This window comes from Actinia tenebrosa, unplaced genomic scaffold, assembly GCF_029948245.1.
Source record: "Actinia tenebrosa isolate PJP-AT-01 unplaced genomic scaffold, QUT_ActTen_1.0 PGA_scaffold11__36_contigs__length_13525064, whole genome shotgun sequence".
NCBI classification, from domain to species: domain Eukaryota; kingdom Metazoa; phylum Cnidaria; class Anthozoa; order Actiniaria; family Actiniidae; genus Actinia; species Actinia tenebrosa.
The window spans coordinates 2,268,264-2,285,566 of record NW_028292571.1 but is presented as its reverse complement, the minus strand read 5'-3'; the positions used below and the strand labels follow the sequence as shown (position 1 = coordinate 2,285,566).

Below are 17,303 nucleotides of genomic sequence, written 5' to 3'. Positions count from 1 at the left end.
CGCCAGAATCAATGCTAGGAAACGTGTGACAAAAATGTTGATTCTCATGACTGTTGTGCACACAATTTGCCGAACTCCCAACTACACTTTTTATATGCTTAGCAAATTCGATCCAGAGGCCAAGTACGGATCGACTGTCTATAGCTTCACTGTATTTCTCATTCTCTTCAATTCTGCAACCCATCCATTTTTCTTCTGCTGGTACATGAATAATCTTCGTCGTGAAGTATTTGCCGTTCTGCCTTCTTGTTTCCTCACGAACGCTCCCGCGAGGTTAAGAAAGCTTACTTTGCCAACGACGGAGGCAAACAGTGACAGTGCAGCTCACAAAGGTGGGGTAGCTCACAGGATGAAAGACCTGCACAGTTCGGACTTTGTTTCGAATAGTTATGACGAAAGGAAGAAAAACACCACGAAGAGGAACGAAAAATGCCCACAGACACTGACCACTGATACTGAAGACAACAAGAAAGAAAGTCGTAGCGAAGATTTGGTTTTAAGCAATAAAGATTTTTTAGGAAGCAAAATCGTAAAAGAAGAACAAGGCAGTAATAAAGTAACTAAATCAGTTTCGAGTGATGATGAGGATGGTAGCAGCGAAGCAAAGGAAGTCGACGAAGAAATAGCGGAAAACAAATATGCCCTGGAATCAGAACTGAACAACGATGTCAAACCACAAAGAACAAACCGTAAAACAACTGCTGAAGAAGATGTGATGTTAACCATGGAACCGATTGAAGTCTGAGCCATGAATTTGTGCAGGGAAATAAAGTGAAATGGTTCAAGGATTTGGAATCAAAAAGGGATATATTCTTGAAGGAATATTTTATATAATTTAATACATTAAGGAGGGTTTCCCATTATAGATTTAATAAACAGCACTATAGATATTAATAACCCAATAAAATCGACGGGAATGATAAATTAGCAAAAGAGCTGGGTTAGAAAATTTTCACTTGCCAACAGTGATAAATGATTCTTCAGTGAGTATAAGATAAAACTCATATATAATACTTACGTATTTCTTGCTTTGATTGTGGCTTAACCATCGAGAATTGACTTTGCACGCAATCGTATTATAGAGAAAACTTTTATACTCGAGTAAAACTAGTTTGATCTTAATTTGACCATAAATTTCGACGATAAAAGTTTGTAAGTACTTGCAATTTTATTCTTAAAATATAGTAACATTCTTGAATTATTATAAACGTCATTTTATAGTTCAAAAATATATTATAAACATAAATGAGTATAAGCAATAGCTAAATAAGCAACAATGAACTGATAAGTAGATAAAAGAAAGAGTTCGTAGTAGTTAGTATATTCAATGCCTACATTATTGTTTACATTCGTATCAAGATTTTGAATTGATTTGTACGTATTCTTTGTTTATATAAGTGATCATTTTGAAATCCCAATTCACCACATATTTAATGGAATAATACAATATCCAAAGCAGCTTAGTTTAAAAATATTTTTCCATAATCTTTTATCGCTGATTCCTATGAACGAATCTCCTACAAAGTCTCGCTGAGAGAAAAAGCTGCATTTTGCAAAGATATCATTAAGATATATTTAGATAAATATAGATGAACCACAACAGATGGGCAAAAGAAATATTGAAGTACAAAAAGGAACTAGATGCATTAATTACTCGAATAAGAAACCCTCAATAAAAAATTTATATTAAAATTAGCACCACATTTTTCTCATTAACAGTTTTTCTATGGATATTTTAAAACCTCACAGCTTTTTGACTAGTGGGCTTTCGCTATTTTCCCGCCCATTTCCTGATCATGCGCAGCAGTGCGTTTTTCAGTTTGTTTTCCTGAACTGATTTTTGAAAAGACAACTTTGTATTACAAGATTTAAGAGTCAATGTCTGTAACGGTCGAGAACCATCGGACAGTTGAGAAAAATCGAAATTGCTCATACTTTGCCTAAATAACCTCCCTGGTAAGACATTTTCAAAAATATAACTTTAAGTGCTGGGCGCCTTTTATTTTTGGAGAAATCGCCAAAAGTTGATTTTTGAGCCGAAACGGGCTTGGGCACCCTGTGTCGGATAGGAAAAATCGAAGTTTTCTCGGCGTTCGCACGGCTTCGCGTTTTATTATATCTAGACCATTATTTTTTCGTTGAAAAGGTACGTTCTTCTTCTTGAGTTTCATGCCACAATAGTTTTGCTAGTCCCCATTGTAAATAAATTACAGATTTTTAAAGTGACCCTACTTTGGTGCTTCAGAAAATTCGTGAATTTTCGTCATTTTCAATATGCCTAAATGTGTCGTGGTACATGTACCAGAACTAAATAATTACCACCATGTTATAGCCTAACCCTTCTAAAATAACATATCCAAAGATTGTTGGCGGCCCGCTAATCCTTATTCGCTGAGAGTCCCAAATGTGTCGGTAGTTTTCACCCAAGAAAGCGTTACGCAACGCGTTATTGATTATGCAAGTATCTCATGCTCGCGGGATTTTAACCTGAAAACAACATAAAACAACCACATTTCACACGCCATGACCTCTAGTGATGCCATTTTATTTCTTCTTTCGACTATAAAGTTGAAAAGTACTATTATTTCAGTCTTCTATCATCACTAGTTCCGGTGGTCACGCAAGGCGACTCAAAACATGTTTCCACAACGCCAAGAAGGCCATTAACTATCCAAGAAAAAGATTATTGACATTCTCTATAGTTCGTTTACGCAGTGAACATCCAGAAACTAAAGAAAATAATATGATATCAAATGATTCGATTACATTTGCAATACTACCACTCGTATATCTAGTTCAAATCATGGAATGATATATATACTGTAAGACTGGATCTGTAGTTTAGCGCCGGGTTTAGAGCTGCATTTTTATATGAAATAATAAAAAAAAAACTACCAAGAGTGCTATTTATGATGGCAAAAATCAACTGCAACGGCTATCAAAAAATAAAGAAAAAATATAGGACGAATTGTACCCTGTGATTTTTGTTATTAAAGCAACAGTAAATTTCACTGCATGGTCCTACCGATGTTAGAGTGACAACTCTATTTATATCGTAACACAGGTAACCCGATTTCTAGTTCATCAGTTGTTCGTCAAAAATACATTTGGAACATTTTAACTAATACCGATCTTAAGTATATGAAGCGCCTCTTTCTATAAAGGAAAATAAAATAAAGAAATTGGAAAAGCATATAATAAAGAAAGAAAGAAAGGAATGAAAAATGAACGCGAAGGAAAAGTATAGACCCTTGTAAAACATCCTACAATGCTTTATTTTCCGCGTTTGACGTCAAATTTATATTCTTTTGAAATTTGCTCCTTTGAATGAAATTGAAAAGAATAGATTTGACGTCAAACGCGGAAAATAAAGCATTGTAAGTTTTATTAAAAGAGTGTATACGAACTAAATAAAAAGAAAAGAAAAGAAAGGAATAGGAAAACCCTAAATAAAACAGAATAAAATAATAATGAATAAACAAATAGCTTTTTGAGCCTCTAATCTAGCCGGACGCGTGCCATATTTATAGGACAGATTCCAAGAGCTACAACAACATGGCAAAGAAAACGTTTCAAGTGAAAAGAAAGAAATCATATAATAACAAAAAACTACTTATTGCAACTGCAGCTTGCAACCACTTCTTCTAATAATTGCAAATAGGGTGCTTTCCTCTTAACTGGCTTTGCAGGTACATCCAGGTCCAGGTCTTCACACATCACACAAAGCATGTCGACCTTCAACTTATTCAGTTTCGATTCTTTGACCAACTGACACACATTGTACTGGTCGTAAATTACTGGGTGCTGTAGACCAAGGGATGACAACACTGATTCATTGGCCTGATGGTAGTTTTCTTCTTCTATAGCGGCGCGAGCGTCTTCCTCCGTTACATCTGCCGTCTGATTCCGTGCTTTGGATGCAGTTCTCGAAAAAAATGAGGCTACCTGTTCGACTGAAAGGAACTCTGAGACACTGAACAGTCGCGTACCATCGTCGCCACGGGCACGTCTCATATCTTTTGATACGATCTCAGCACTCAGCTTCCGTCCGGTTTGTTGCCCGATGTTAAATTTCTTTATAAGATATGACTTCTGCTTCTCATTAAACCGGTACGTTTTTCGGGCTTCCTTGAGTGCCCATCCCATATCAAGCGTAGTGCTTGAGCTTCTTTGGGTAGTATCATTAGAGGAAGAAACCATAATTGTTGGAATGGCATCAACATCTTCCTTGAGATGACATGCATACCTTTCTTTTGCTAGGTCTAGCATCGATTGCTTCTCTGGAGTGTTTGTGCAGGATTCTAGGGACAGGTGCTTCTCTAGTGCTGAAGATCTTTGGAAAACACGGAGACAACCTTCTTGAGGACATGAGTAGATTGAAGTCTGTATTTGCTGAGGGACCGCCTCCTCTTCCGCTTCTTGGCTCGGGTCTTTGGTTGTCTGTCTAGCTCTAGATACAACAGGTCTAAAACTGCCGGGTGAAAACTCCACTTCAATCCATTTGATGCTCATATCTGGAAAAGTGATAGAGGAAACCATTAAGAATATCACGACACACTGAACCCTTACGTCACTGCTATACTTACCCTCTTGGATCGTTTCCTTCTTTATCTTCTTGCCTTTACCAATGTTGTAGCCACGCCATGCAATGATACTTTCTTTCTTATATTCGAAGTTATTCAGCTTGCTTATCCCCGGAAGTTTTCCCAGCTGTTCAAGGGAAGAGCTATCAATTCTCGGCACTACAGCAACTCGGACCCCCTCTACTCCTCCATTGGACAGAAGGGCATCTTTCATTTCTAGAGCGTTGGTAACATCATTGCCCTCATTCACGAACAAACGGATATGGCTTTTGCATCTGGCTGCTAGTCGGTCTGCAGGGCCCTTGCCACCTTGGGGGTCGCTGAAGTCAATCCTTGATAATTTGATTTTGGTCGTTCTTTCAATGTACTGGCATGCAAGGATGGTTGCTGCAGAATGGTAGCACCCCGCGTTGTCTTGACGGAAAAACGCTGTTCTTATATCTGGATTATCAGTCTCCAAGGTCTTGAGCACGTTCTGCATGATGACTATGATGGCGGAGCTGTCTTGACTGCAGGAATCAATGATGTGAATAAAACCTTGGGACTGAAGTTCGCCATTGAACCGTCTAAACACCACAGAGATGTGCCAGGATATGCCTCTTTTCCCGAACCAGTCTGATTGGGACTCTCGGTACTGGCGGGGCAGGAATTTCATGGCCCAGTCGTTAACGATCCACACTGTACCATTATCCAGAAGGTTTATGATATCAAGGCGAGCCTCATCTTGTCGGACACTTCTTAGTTGATGGCTTTTCCAAGAATAAATGGCACGCTTTGAAGACTGACAAAGATAGAGACATTCGTCCCTGTCTTCATCTGAAGAAAACTCACATTCATCTATGGCATCTTCTATACTCTTGAGTGTGTCATCAAGGGCGTTACATTGGTCGCATCGTTCTTTATGTTCATGCTTACAATTGCGCTTGAAATCCTTGTCTGCCTTGTCACTCAGTGCGTAGATATAGCAGTGATCTGCAACCTGCGTGTTGTCGCTGACGTGCAGCTGTCGACGAAATATTAACGATTTGTTAGGGTAAAGAAGCAATCAATATTTAAATAATTTATTGTTTATTACCTTGTAGTCTCCTTTCAGATAAAGCTTGCTGACTTTCAAACAATCTTGTGTATTGGAAGCCCAACTCTCACCATCTTTCCTTAAAGGGGACACAGTTTGCACAAGTTCCGCCAAGTCGTCAAATGCTCGCGCCCCTTGTGCTGCAAAATAATCCAGGCCCTGGAGTGATTTCCGCACAGACGCACTGCATTCATCAAGTATTCTGAGCATGGTACTCCTGCTGAATGGTTTAAAGTTTGATTCCTCGCAGTATTTAGAATATTGGGTAACAATCCTTTCAGGCACCATTGAACGAATGATATTTGGCACGGTTATTGTTCTCCCTGATGACATTTTTAATTGTCTTTCTCCAAAAGGCAAGTCCTGTACAATATGGGGGCTGGTTATAAAACTTAGAAAATGTTCCAACTGGTGGTGGCTTATGTGAAGGCGAGGCGTTCTTTTTACAGGAACTGGAGTGCTTCTTCCATATTGAAGACGATGAAGATTAGCCATAGTGTATCGATAACGGGTTAGCTCTGGAATGTATTCTGAGGCCACGCTAAAACTGGCAACGTCAGAGAAGGTAGACAACACTTGTCGGCGAGTATCCCAGCTATCCGCGTTTTTATAAGCATCTGCCAAAGCATCTAAATATCCCCTTTCTGATGGTAAGTGAGTAAGACCAAACGCTTTGCTCATGTTTTTGGATATCTGTAAAGCTTGCCACAGGTGAGCTGCATTCTGGGGAGATATTGCATTAAGAACAGAAACTATGACATCACACGTCCTCTGCACATATCGCCGCTGTGTTCTCTCTGTAACTTCTTCCCAATCAAGCATTGGCTTCACAATAGGCTCCAGCTGACATGCTATCAAGAATCTGTTTAATGCAAGGACAGCAGAAGGGAATTCGGGTGCCTCGCCAGAAGAAGATGCAGTACTCATGGTGTCTGGAGAAAATACGCTCAGTGTGTCATCATGTTCAGTTATTTCGAGTTTTCTCATTGCCTCTGTTATCTCGTCAGAAGTATCCGTACTTTCCTTCTCCTCTTCTTGCTCCTATTAAACAAACAAGAAATAATTTTCCACTTTTCATTTTTGCGTCGACTATACTGCTATATGCAGACTGAAAAATATCATGATAAACGTAATTTCTATTTTAACTGAATAGAGGTTCAAGCCTTTAAAAAATTAAAGAAATCTCTTGACTCCTTTCGGTGTCGAGATTAGGAGATTGAGATGTTCTCCACGATGTACAACGTTAATGAGTTAACTACGAACAGTACAAAGGAGCTATCTAGCGCTGTCAAAGGGGTACGAACAGCCCTGCCTCTGTTCCTCCTCTCTCCCGCTATGCATGCAGTTTTACATCGGCATACCTCCAGGTAAAAAGTTACCTGTTCTGTTTCTGATGGTTGGTCTTCAGGCATATCAGAACTCGGCTCGGTTGTCTCGGCTACATGTAAGTTCGAAATGAGTCATTTGTTTATTCAAGAAGGTTTTACATCTCTTGCAAATCACTACAGACAAAATAATAAAATTCACCGTCGTCAGTACTGTCAGGTCTGGAGAAGAACGATAGTACTGATTGCTAATGTACGGAATAGACTAGCGAAATCATTCCCTTCTGGACAGCAACAAGAATAAAACAACAACAAACAAGTGGCAATAAACGAAACAGTGCGAAAAGAGAAATTTCTCGTCCAGGCTTCCGCCCAATACTTAATTTTGGGTTAATTATGGAAGGTTTATTTGTTATGACGGGGGAGGGGGGGGGGGGGGGGAGGGGAGCATGAAGATTTCTAATTTTGAAATATGAAATCATGTTCAGGGCACCCCCCGCCCCCCTTCCCCTTTGCACTTGCCATATTTTATGTCCCTCCCACCCCACCCCCAGTATAGTGTAAAAAATTCAAAGCCCTCCCCTTCCAATAACATTAAACATAAAAAGCCCCCCGCTTATACCTTTCAGTATTTTTAGGGCCCTTCCTTAAAATATTCATGCCCCCATTCGTCATATTAAACTAACTGAAACTACCCTTATCCACGCCAAATTTACGGTGATCATTCGTTAGTGTACTCACGTGTTCCTACTGGAAGGAGAGTCTCTGTTTGATTAAAAACGTATGAGGAAATAGAAGTTGTCACTCCACACTGGCCTTTAACAGATGACGATTTGTGGGCAGCAATGCCGTCTGGTATTGCACATCGAGTTTTATTGCATCTCCAGCGAACACCAAACTTATCACGGTGAAGAGGACAGATTGTCATTTGTGGATGTTTTTCATCAACATTGAATATTCCTTAAAAGAAAATAAATTCGTCTTGAATGTTTATAATCTATATGCACTAGAATTTAAAAACTACATTTTCTGTTGTTATTGCAATATACAAAACTGATTTTCACTTACCTGCCCGAGCAAGAAGTAATTTGAACTCGGAAGAAACACCGGAGTCATCGCTGACTTTATGTAAAGAAAGGTGATTGGAAACATCTTTTTGGCAACTTTCAAGGGTGGTGCATTCTGTAATAGATTCATTATACGAACTGGGTCCGCACAAACCACCAACTAACGCAGAGTAGTTGCAGAAGCTCATGCTACTACGAGCACAATGGTGGCACTGAACATGCTTTACTTTCACAGTTGATAAGTACTGATCAATATTGCGCAAAAGTTTAACTGGTGTTCTGTAGTGTATTGCGCAAAAAAATAACATTAGTGTAATTACTTTCATCCGGTCTTCTGCTTAGTAAACTGTCACGGATTGAGTCAAAAATTGCGCAAACAAAAAACAACGGTAAATTAGTTTTAACTGGCTTTCTGTATGGTAAAATGCCAGTCAAAAGTTACGTAAAAAAAAGAACACCACATAAACTACTTACTTTCATCTTGTTTTCTAGTCAAAAATTACGCAAAGAAAAATAACAACAATAAATTAATTTTAGCTGGCCTTCTGTTTGGTAAAATGCTAATCAAAAGTTGCGCAAAAAAATAACATCGCTCAAGTGTAATTACTTTCATCTGGATTTCTGTTTAACGAAAATTGCGCAAAGAAAAACAACACTGAATTAGTTTTAACTGGCCTTCTGTATGGTAAAATGTCAGTCAAAAGTTACGCGAAAAGATAACATCGCATCAAGTGTAATTACTTTCATCTGGATTTCTGTTAAGTAAAATATCCGTCAAAGATTGCGCAAAGAATGTAACACCGTTTATTCCCTTACACAGTAATGGACCGTTGGGCCCAAAATCTTGGAAAACAAAAATATTTTACTCAGAAAAAACAAATTTACTTTGAAAAATTGATGTTACCTACATACGACGTACTTAATCTAATGCAACAATTGTTTTCGTTAGAGGCTGTTATGGTACTATTGAGTTACGGTCTAGTCCGAGTGTCATTTCGGATGACTGGTCAATCTGCCAAGAACCGAAAGACAAAATACAACATTCAAGTGGACAATTGTATTTTGATGGAAATGTTCCATTACAACACTTCTTAACTATCCATTGATAATGTGCAACAAACAAATGTAGTGCATCTGTAAGACGTATTTATCCTTGGCGTTGTGGAAACATGTTTTGAGTCGCCTTGCGTGACCACCGGAACTAGTGATGATAGAAGACTGAAATAATAGTACTTTTCAACTTTATAGTCGAAAGAAGAAATAAAATGGCATCACTAGAGGTCATGGCGTGTGAAATGTGGTTGTTTTATGTTGTTTTCAGGTTAAAATCCCGCGAGCATGAGATACTTGCATAATCAATAACGCGTTGCGTAACGCTTTCTTGGGTGAAAACTACCGACACATTTGGGACTCTCAGCGAATAAGGATTAGCGGGCCGCCAACAATCTTTGGATATGTTATTTTAGAAGGGTTAGGCTATAACATGGTGGTAATTATTTAGTTCTGGTACATGTACCACGACACATTTAGGCATATTGAAAATGACGAAAATTCACGAATTTTCTGAAGCACCAAAGTAGGGTCACTTTAAAAATCTGTAATTTATTTACAATGGGGACTAGCAAAACTATTGTGGCATGAAACTCAAGAAGAAGAACGTACCTTTTCAACGAAAAAATAATGGTCTAGATATAATAAAACGCGAAGCCGTGCGAACGCCGAGAAAACTTCGATTTTTCCTATCCGACACAGGGTGCCCAAGCCCGTTTCGGCTCAAAAATCAACTTTTGGCGATTTCTCCAAAAATAAAAGACGCCCAGCACTTAAAGTTATATTTTTGAAAATGTCTTACCAGGAAGGTTATTTAGGCAAAGTATGAGCAATTTCGATTTTTTTCAACTGTCCGATGGTTCTCGACCGTTACAGACATTGACTCTTAATATTTGTATATTTGGCCAAGTATACACTCTACTTTGGAGCATACATCTTATAGAGCTTATCATCGCGACGTCAATCGTATGAAAAAATAACAAATTTCCTCGTTCAAAAACGAGAATCATGCAGTTCTACGACGAAATTTATTCTACATTTTTGTGCGAAATAAAAATGAAAAACACCTTGTCATCACCTGGCACGTATTGCGAATGACCATTGAATTTCTCTTTCGCGATAATAATAATTGGTGGAGCGAAACCCCTGACACTATATCGATAGTCGTGATTCATCAGACTGCTTTTAAAACTGCTGTTACTATTAGTTCCGGTGTTTTACTTTCACTCTTTTTTGTTACAGCTATAAATCGAGAATTTTCGTAAGAAATCGAGATCTCATATAGGGAGTTCACAGGATGTACCAAGACGGGAAGTGTTTTGTAGTGCTACCGGCTTGGAACACGAAAAAGACACACTTATAGTACCGGAAGCGACACTATTAAGTGCCAGTCTGGAGAAAAGTCTCGCTTTGCAAAGGTGAAAACAAATGCCAAAACTCAGTGCGTAATAGTACCCAAGGGTCTTCATGGCATTTGTCATGAGGGCGTTCACGCATGGAACAGTTGTCAATCAACGTAACGAAATTGGCAAAGTGACTGATTAAATTGAAAGCCGCAGATTACTATCTACAGGGTGAACAAAGGCCCAGTATACCCCTCCCCTGACTTATTGACTGGGACCGAGGGTAACAGTGTGTTTTGTGGTCCCGAGACGGCGATGTTTCATGAGGCGAAGCCGAGGGAAACGTCGCCTTCGAGGGACCACATAACACACTGCTTCCCAAGGTTCAAGTCAATAAGTGTTTCGTTATATACCAAGTGTCAAAGAAAAAAAAGCAGCTTGATTATTTGATTTCGAAAAACTTTGAAAAACTTACATTTCCGGGAAAATCACATAACAACAACTAGCCGGGATCTAATGCTAATCAAAGATGCAAGTCTTGAACGAAGTAGTACGAGCATAAACTTCAGAATGAGTTGATTGATTCATGTGTGAACAAACCATATGAGCAATATGTTTTAGTTTGTTTGACGTATGTTTCTGACGTGTGTTTTTAGCATTAAAAAAAATGATTGGATCTGACTACGATAGCAGATATTGGAGTTACACTCTATTGCCTTCAGGCAATTGTTACATTTGGGTCAGTTTCTATACATTTCATTGTATTGACCCAAATGCCTCGACTTGAGGCAATTGTTTGAAGACAATAGAGGTCTGAATAGAAACAAATGAGGTCTTTATAAAGAGCACATCAAAACTAACCGGTTTCAGCAGTATGGTAACAGTAACAGCTAAATTATAAGCAATCAAAAACATCGAAGATTATAAAGAAATGTGTGTTTACTAGGACAAGCATTTGTAATTTTTGAGATGTTTGAGAAGTTGCTACACAAAAGGTATGAAACCCAAAATCTTGAAACTCCAGAAGTTTACTAATTTCGATGTACTCTTTCTCGTTATGGTGTTTATTTTGTAACTAGATTAATTCTAAAAACTCGTTACCAGTCCTCAACTCATGGCCACTAGTGAAATTCATATTTCAGTGATCCAAGGTTTTGTTTGTTCGAATGTTCTCCACGCAATCGCGGTATCCTGCTATTAACCCAGGCAGATGGACAAAGATGGGGTATTCTTATGATCAGGTTCAGCTACCTAGGCAGTTATTTACCAAAGCCCAATTTAAATAGTAATCTTGAAATCAATTCCATTTTTAGACTTCTCGACGGTCTTCCTGATGCACAATATCAATATGTGCTTTTCAAAGGAAATTGGCCGCCAACAAAAACTATTTTCAATCAGTTCGTCGCGTTTAATTTAGAAAAAGTTTTTGATTACTGAGATCTAAACTGGAGCTAAGAAAATATTTTTTTGACCGATCTGATAACAAATCATCAATTTTATCGAATTCTATAACAACCTCTGGTCTGATCAAAGTTACGGCACGGCTAACTCACAGATCGAATTGGAATTTAGCGTGTGATAACGAATCCAGGCTTCGAGCATGAGTGGAAATTTTCTGAGGTGAGAGGTGATTGCATTACAGCAGCGCGTTACTCTTCAAACTATTCCCACCAGATGCAACATTCTTAAAATTGTCTTGAATGCTAGGGTAACATGGAAATTCAAAAAGAAATGTCAAAAATTCCATCAAGAAAGAGCGTGATTTCTTTTGTATCTCAATGTTAGCCAAGATACGTTTAAGAAGGGTCCATTCGCTCATACGATGGGCGAAATAAAATCAATAGAAATGCCACAAATTCCATAAAGAAAGAGCGTGATTTCTTTTGTATTTCAATGTTAGCCAAGATACGTTTAAGAAGGGTCCATTCGCTCATAAGATGGGAGCAATAACATCAGTAAGTGACATGACTTTCATGCCAATCAACCTTAATTTACCACTGTAGAAATTTTAGTACCAATTATCATGCATGCTCTCGGTGAGAAAATAGGACCAAGAATACAAATCACTGTTACGTTCCGCAAACAAACCAATTTTCCTGTTTTGGCGCCAAGTGACAATTGAAAACAAGAGAATTTCCAGTAAAAATATATGAAACTTAAATAAATAGAGACAAAATTAAATGCCAAGGTTATACATATGAACTAATTAAAAAAAAAGGAAATGTCACTGGGAGTTCAAGCCGACAAATTAAAAGTGTGTAATAATCGCGCAATATATATATGATCAAAGAACTTCTATTACATGTATAAGCGGACCATCCAATTTTCTAACGACTAGTGATTTGGCAAATTAGTCTCGCTGATATTACATTAATAAATCGAACCGCTCTTCTAGCGGGAACCAATCTAATGTCATGATATGGTGGTTGTGTCAATGTCATGCCTCAGAATACACCTGCCACTAACCAGTTATTTCATCAAAAACTACGAAAGTTACGGTGGTTAATTTTCACAAACTCGTAGTACGGATTCGAATCAAGTCGGAGTGCAGCGCCAACCAACCAAGTTTTGATTTTATTTTTGAAGGTAAAGTTTGTCAGTTAAGGGTTTAAATAGTTGAACGATTACCCGTTAAAAACGAAGAGTGCCTGCCCCCTCCGGTAATTTTCATATAATTTTCTTTTTGGCTGTAATTTATGACGATTGGTTACCAGAAATTAGGTTGGCCAGGGATTGGACGAGAGGGCTCTCATTTTCATCACCGAGGTGCAAAACCTAAGCAATATTGTCTGGGAGTTTTCAATGTTGTTGGGCACGTCATGTAAGGTTGTTTGGGCACTGATCTCACGTCCAACAAACCTTGGTGATGTTGCTTTGGTTCCAGTGTATGCTTAATCCATGCAACGTCGCTTAATGTTGTTGTGCACGTCATGTAAGGTTGTTTGGACACTGATCTCACGTCCAACAAACCTTGATGATGTTGCTTTGGTTCCAGTGTATGCTTAATCCATGCAACGTCGCTTAATGTTGTTGTGCACGTCATGTAAGGTTGTTTGGACACTGATCTCACGTCCAACAAACCTTGATGATGTTGCTTTTGTTCCAGTGTATGCTCAATCCATGCAACGTCGCTTAATGTTGTTGTGCACGTCATGTAAGGTTGTTTGGACGCTGATGTCACGTCCAACAAACTTTGATGATGTTGCTTTTGTTCCAGTGTATGCTCAATCTATGCAACGTCGCTTAATGTTGTTGTGCACGTCATGTCAACTTGTTGTTTAAACACTCAAGATCACTCTCATTTAGATAATCCATGTCATAACACTGAAGTCACGTTCAACAAACCTTGGTGATGTTGCTTTGGTTCCAGTGTATGCTCAATCCAAGCAACTTCGTCTAAATTTGTTGCTCACGTCATGCCAAGGTTGTTTGAACACCCAAGAGCTTGGACACTTGTTTAGATATTCCATGTGATAACACTTATGTCAAACCAACCTTGGTGATGTTGCTTTGGTTTCAGTGTATGTTCAATCCATGTAACGTCATCTAAACTTGTTGCGCACGTTATGTCAACTTTTTGTTTGAACACCCAAGATCTTGGACTCTTGTTTAGATATTCCACGTCATAACATTGATGTCACGTCCAACAGACCTTGGTGATGTTGCTTTGGTTACAGTGTATGTTCAATCCATGCAACGTCGCTTAATGTTGTTGCGCACGTCATGTCAGGGTTGTTTAAACACCCAATAACTTGTAATCTCATTTTTAATCAATTTTTCCAAACATGCATAATTATGCAACACGTCACGTCCAACAGAAATCGGCAGTGATCGATCACGGTTGCGTTGGTTTGTATGCTTGATGCAACGACATCTACATCAGTTAAGCCAGAATTCTGTTACAGATTCTTCATGTACCACAACAGCAAAGCTGGATGTTGCTTTATTCGGTTTTACGACACCTAACAGTGTGGTGCAAAAATAGTCGTCAGTGGTTCGATACTTCCGCATCCAAAACACTCCAAAACCTCTTATCGATGTTAAATCCGTTTCGACAATCTTTAGGGCTAATCTTCCCATTTTAATGATTTGCAAACCATTAGAACAGGTCATTAATGAATATGAATTGATTTCCACTTGAACGGTTAGCCATGTCCGTTTTGGTTGTTAAGGATTTTATAAGTGGACAGCTACTTGATATGCAATCCATTTTCATTCATTACAAGCCTGATACCTATTACCTCTTTTTAGCCCAACAGGTCTCTAGACCGTTTAAGACTTCTTGCGATTCTGGCTTTCTACTTGGCTCTTCTTAAGGGACTTCAAGAACCGTCTTGCTTGCTTGGCTTAATTCCCATCCGTCTCTCTTCCGTTCGTTAGTTTACATTATCAACTTATTACAAACAGATTTCTGCTTGTTGACTGATATTAGTTGTTTGGTAATTACGTCAAAGCTTTTTAGCGACCGGTGATTTGGCAATCGCAGATTTATATCATAAGGACAAGGACACGCAAGCGGAAGGTTATTATTGCCAGGAATAGCAGGGAATACGAGAGATAAGAGACGCAAGTATCGGCAAGCTTTGACTGTACATTACGAGGCGCTAATGAGTAAAGTAAGATGATCTAAACGAAAACAAACAAACAATACACCCAAAAAAATCACAAGAACAAACCGCAAATATCGAATGGATGAAATGAAAAAGTTGGTTTGAAATTGAAATTCTTCTAAGATAACAATCAGAGTATTCAAATAATATCAGAGTATTCAGAGGACATCGCACAACCAGATTATTAAAAGAGCATTTCAAAGGACATCGCAGAGGTGAAAAAACCACTTGTTAAGACACGAAAAAGCTATCACGCTCGGCATAAGCTCAGTGCATTTGGAAAGGAAGTTCGTCTTCAAAAATGACAATGTCTGAAACAATTCTGACGGTTTTATTCGCCATTAATTCAGCGACAGGAATAGTATTCAATGTTCTTGTAGTTGTTGTAATTCTCCGTACCAACTCGTTAAAAACTCCGATGAATTACCTATTGCTTAACCTAGCCATTAGCGATATTATGATTTCAGTGTTTGTTCTCCCTCGTCATGTGTTTTTTGGTGCGTTCAACCATCAAGAAGACTCGAGGAGTGATTTCTTGTGCAAGTTTATATCTGGAGGAGTTTTTATTTGGATCGGGGCAACTGCTGAAGGCTACACACTTATAACTATAGCAACTGAACGATATCTTGCTATACTACATCCCTACAGCTTTAAGAAACGCATCACTATCAGGAAACTCAGATGGATTGTTCCACTTTGTTGGGGGATAAATACTGCGGTGAATACCCCAACACTTGCGGCTCTTTCTTACAGCAAAGAAAGGCACTTTTGCATCGAATCGTGGCCTGAATGGGTCGAGCCGAGAGCGTACGTCGGATTTGTCTTTATGGTGGGGACAAGTTCAGTCGTTGCTATGTTCGTACTTTATTCCTTCGTTATCTATTATTTATGGAAAGGGCAACATAACGCTATAGAAGCATCTCAGAATGCTCGGCTTAAAATGCGTAAAAGAGTCACCCAAATGCTAGTGATAATCACTGTATTACACGCCTGTTGTAGACTACCTAACTATACATTTTATCTTCTTGCGTATGTTGCTCCTGGAGCTGTGTATGGTTCAATGGTGTACAACGTGACGGTCTTATTTATCTTGTTTAACTCTGTTACCCATCCGTTTTTGCTTTGCCTGCATTTGAACACCTTCAGAAAAGGAATCAAACGTTTGCTGGGCTGCGGAAATTCGGTTGTTGAACCCGCAAATCTTATGGAAAGTACTGTTCAGTTTAACGCTGGAAGAATAAACTACAACTTGCACCCTCTGGTATCATTCGAGCATTCAAGTCAGTTGATTGCTAGACATTAAGCCTTCGTTATTTAAGTCATCATACATCACAAGAGTATTCTTAATAAGTGGTATTGAGCAATAATTCGAAAGCACGCACACACAAAAATTGCTGTTACAAGATACTAATCAATTCTTGCTGGGTTTCACAAACCAATGCAAAAGATGAATAATGGTGATAAAAAAATTTTGAGGAGAGCGGAAAGTCAGAGAAAGTCGAGAGTTCTGAGAGGAAGAACCTGCAATAAAACAGGAAAACAACACACTTAATTGAAAACTCAGGAGAAGTGGAAAAGGCGAAAACATTTACGATAAACCACTTTTCACAGGAGATGAAAGTTAATCGTAATAAAGTTAGAGATGTCGCAGACAAGATTGACTTGAACAATTTTTTCAGCTATCTATTTACCGACAATTTGAAGCAACGAAATTTGACAACGAACGATGTTGGAAAGCAACAGCGAGGATTGACCACTAAGATAGTAACCTAAGTCTGAGTATAAAGAAGTACTTTTGTTTACCAGATCATTAAAAAAGTGAACATTTTGTGAGACGTGAGCTACAGGAATGCATTAGCGAGGAACTCTGAATGACTAGGTCATTAATCGAAGTCTAATACGAAAAAAGTACTTTTGCTTCCCAGATTATTAAAAAAGGAAAGAATTCGTAAGCTACTGGGAATGCAACAGCGAGGAATAACCACTACGATAATTTAATCAGTCTGATACGAAAGGTGACCGTTGGATAGCGCTATCCACTCTTCGTACAACCGGACACAGTCTGATACGACATCGCGTGGTAAAAGAATGATCTATAGAAGCAACAACGAGGAACTCAAAACAGCTGACGCATGGATGCATGGGAGAGTAAGGTCTATAAATATCTTGCAGTTTTTAAAGACAGTTCAATAGCACGAAAATGTAATACCGATCGAAATGATAAGCAATATAAATGATAATCAAACTAAA

General features: G+C 38.6%; 3 protein-coding genes across 3 annotated transcripts; 1 reads left to right on the top strand and 2 right to left on the bottom strand.

Moving 5' to 3' along the window:
* Positions 1-3,359: 3,359 nt before the first annotated feature.
* On the bottom strand, positions 3,360-6,672 carry LOC148912326 (uncharacterized). Its single transcript, XM_089027110.1, has 3 exons — positions 5,659-6,672; positions 4,587-5,586; positions 3,360-4,514 (listed from the first exon to the last, which is right to left on the bottom strand). Exons 1-3 carry the CDS (start codon positions 6,643-6,645, stop codon positions 3,610-3,612), a joined length of 2,892 nt encoding a protein of 963 aa, XP_088883236.1. The 5' UTR covers positions 6,646-6,672; the 3' UTR covers positions 3,360-3,609.
* Positions 6,673-7,037: 365 nt separating this feature from the next.
* Positions 7,038-8,371, bottom strand: LOC148912325 (uncharacterized). The gene is made up of 3 exons (XM_089027132.1): positions 8,052-8,371; positions 7,725-7,943; positions 7,038-7,160 (listed from the first exon to the last, which is right to left on the bottom strand). Exons 1-3 carry the CDS (start codon positions 8,356-8,358, stop codon positions 7,072-7,074), a joined length of 615 nt encoding a protein of 204 aa, XP_088883258.1. The 5' UTR covers positions 8,359-8,371; the 3' UTR covers positions 7,038-7,071.
* Positions 8,372-14,128: 5,757 nt separating this feature from the next.
* On the top strand, positions 14,129-17,303 carry LOC148912324 (QRFP-like peptide receptor). Its single transcript, XM_089027632.1, has one exon. The coding sequence runs from the start codon at positions 15,355-15,357 to the stop codon at positions 16,354-16,356; it is 1,002 nt and encodes a 333-aa protein (XP_088883758.1). The 5' UTR covers positions 14,129-15,354; the 3' UTR covers positions 16,357-17,303.

What these genes read in the sequence shown, in the direction of transcription:
- LOC148912324 (XM_089027632.1), top strand. Translation starts at nt 15,355, where the DNA reads ATGACAATGTCTGAAACAATTCTGACGGTTTTATTCGCCATTAATTCA.
- LOC148912325 (XM_089027132.1), bottom strand. Translation starts at nt 8,358, where the DNA reads ATGTTATTTTTTTGCGCAATACACTACAGAACACCAGTTAAACTTTTG. An exon ending in ATTACTTCTTGCTCGGGCAG is followed by an intron (nt 7,944 to 8,051) that starts GTAAGTGAAAAT and finishes TTTTCTTTTAAG; the next exon opens with GAATATTCAATGTTGATGAA. An exon ending in TCTCCTTCCAGTAGGAACAC is followed by an intron (nt 7,161 to 7,724) that starts GTGAGTACACTA and finishes TTTTGTCTGTAG; the next exon opens with TGATTTGCAAGAGATGTAAA.
- LOC148912326 (XM_089027110.1), bottom strand. Translation starts at nt 6,645, where the DNA reads ATGAGAAAACTCGAAATAACTGAACATGATGACACACTGAGCGTATTT. An exon ending in ATCTGAAAGGAGACTACAAG is followed by an intron (nt 5,587 to 5,658) that starts GTAATAAACAAT and finishes TTTCGTCGACAG; the next exon opens with CTGCACGTCAGCGACAACAC. An exon ending in GAAGGAAACGATCCAAGAGG is followed by an intron (nt 4,515 to 4,586) that starts GTAAGTATAGCA and finishes TCACTTTTCCAG; the next exon opens with ATATGAGCATCAAATGGATT.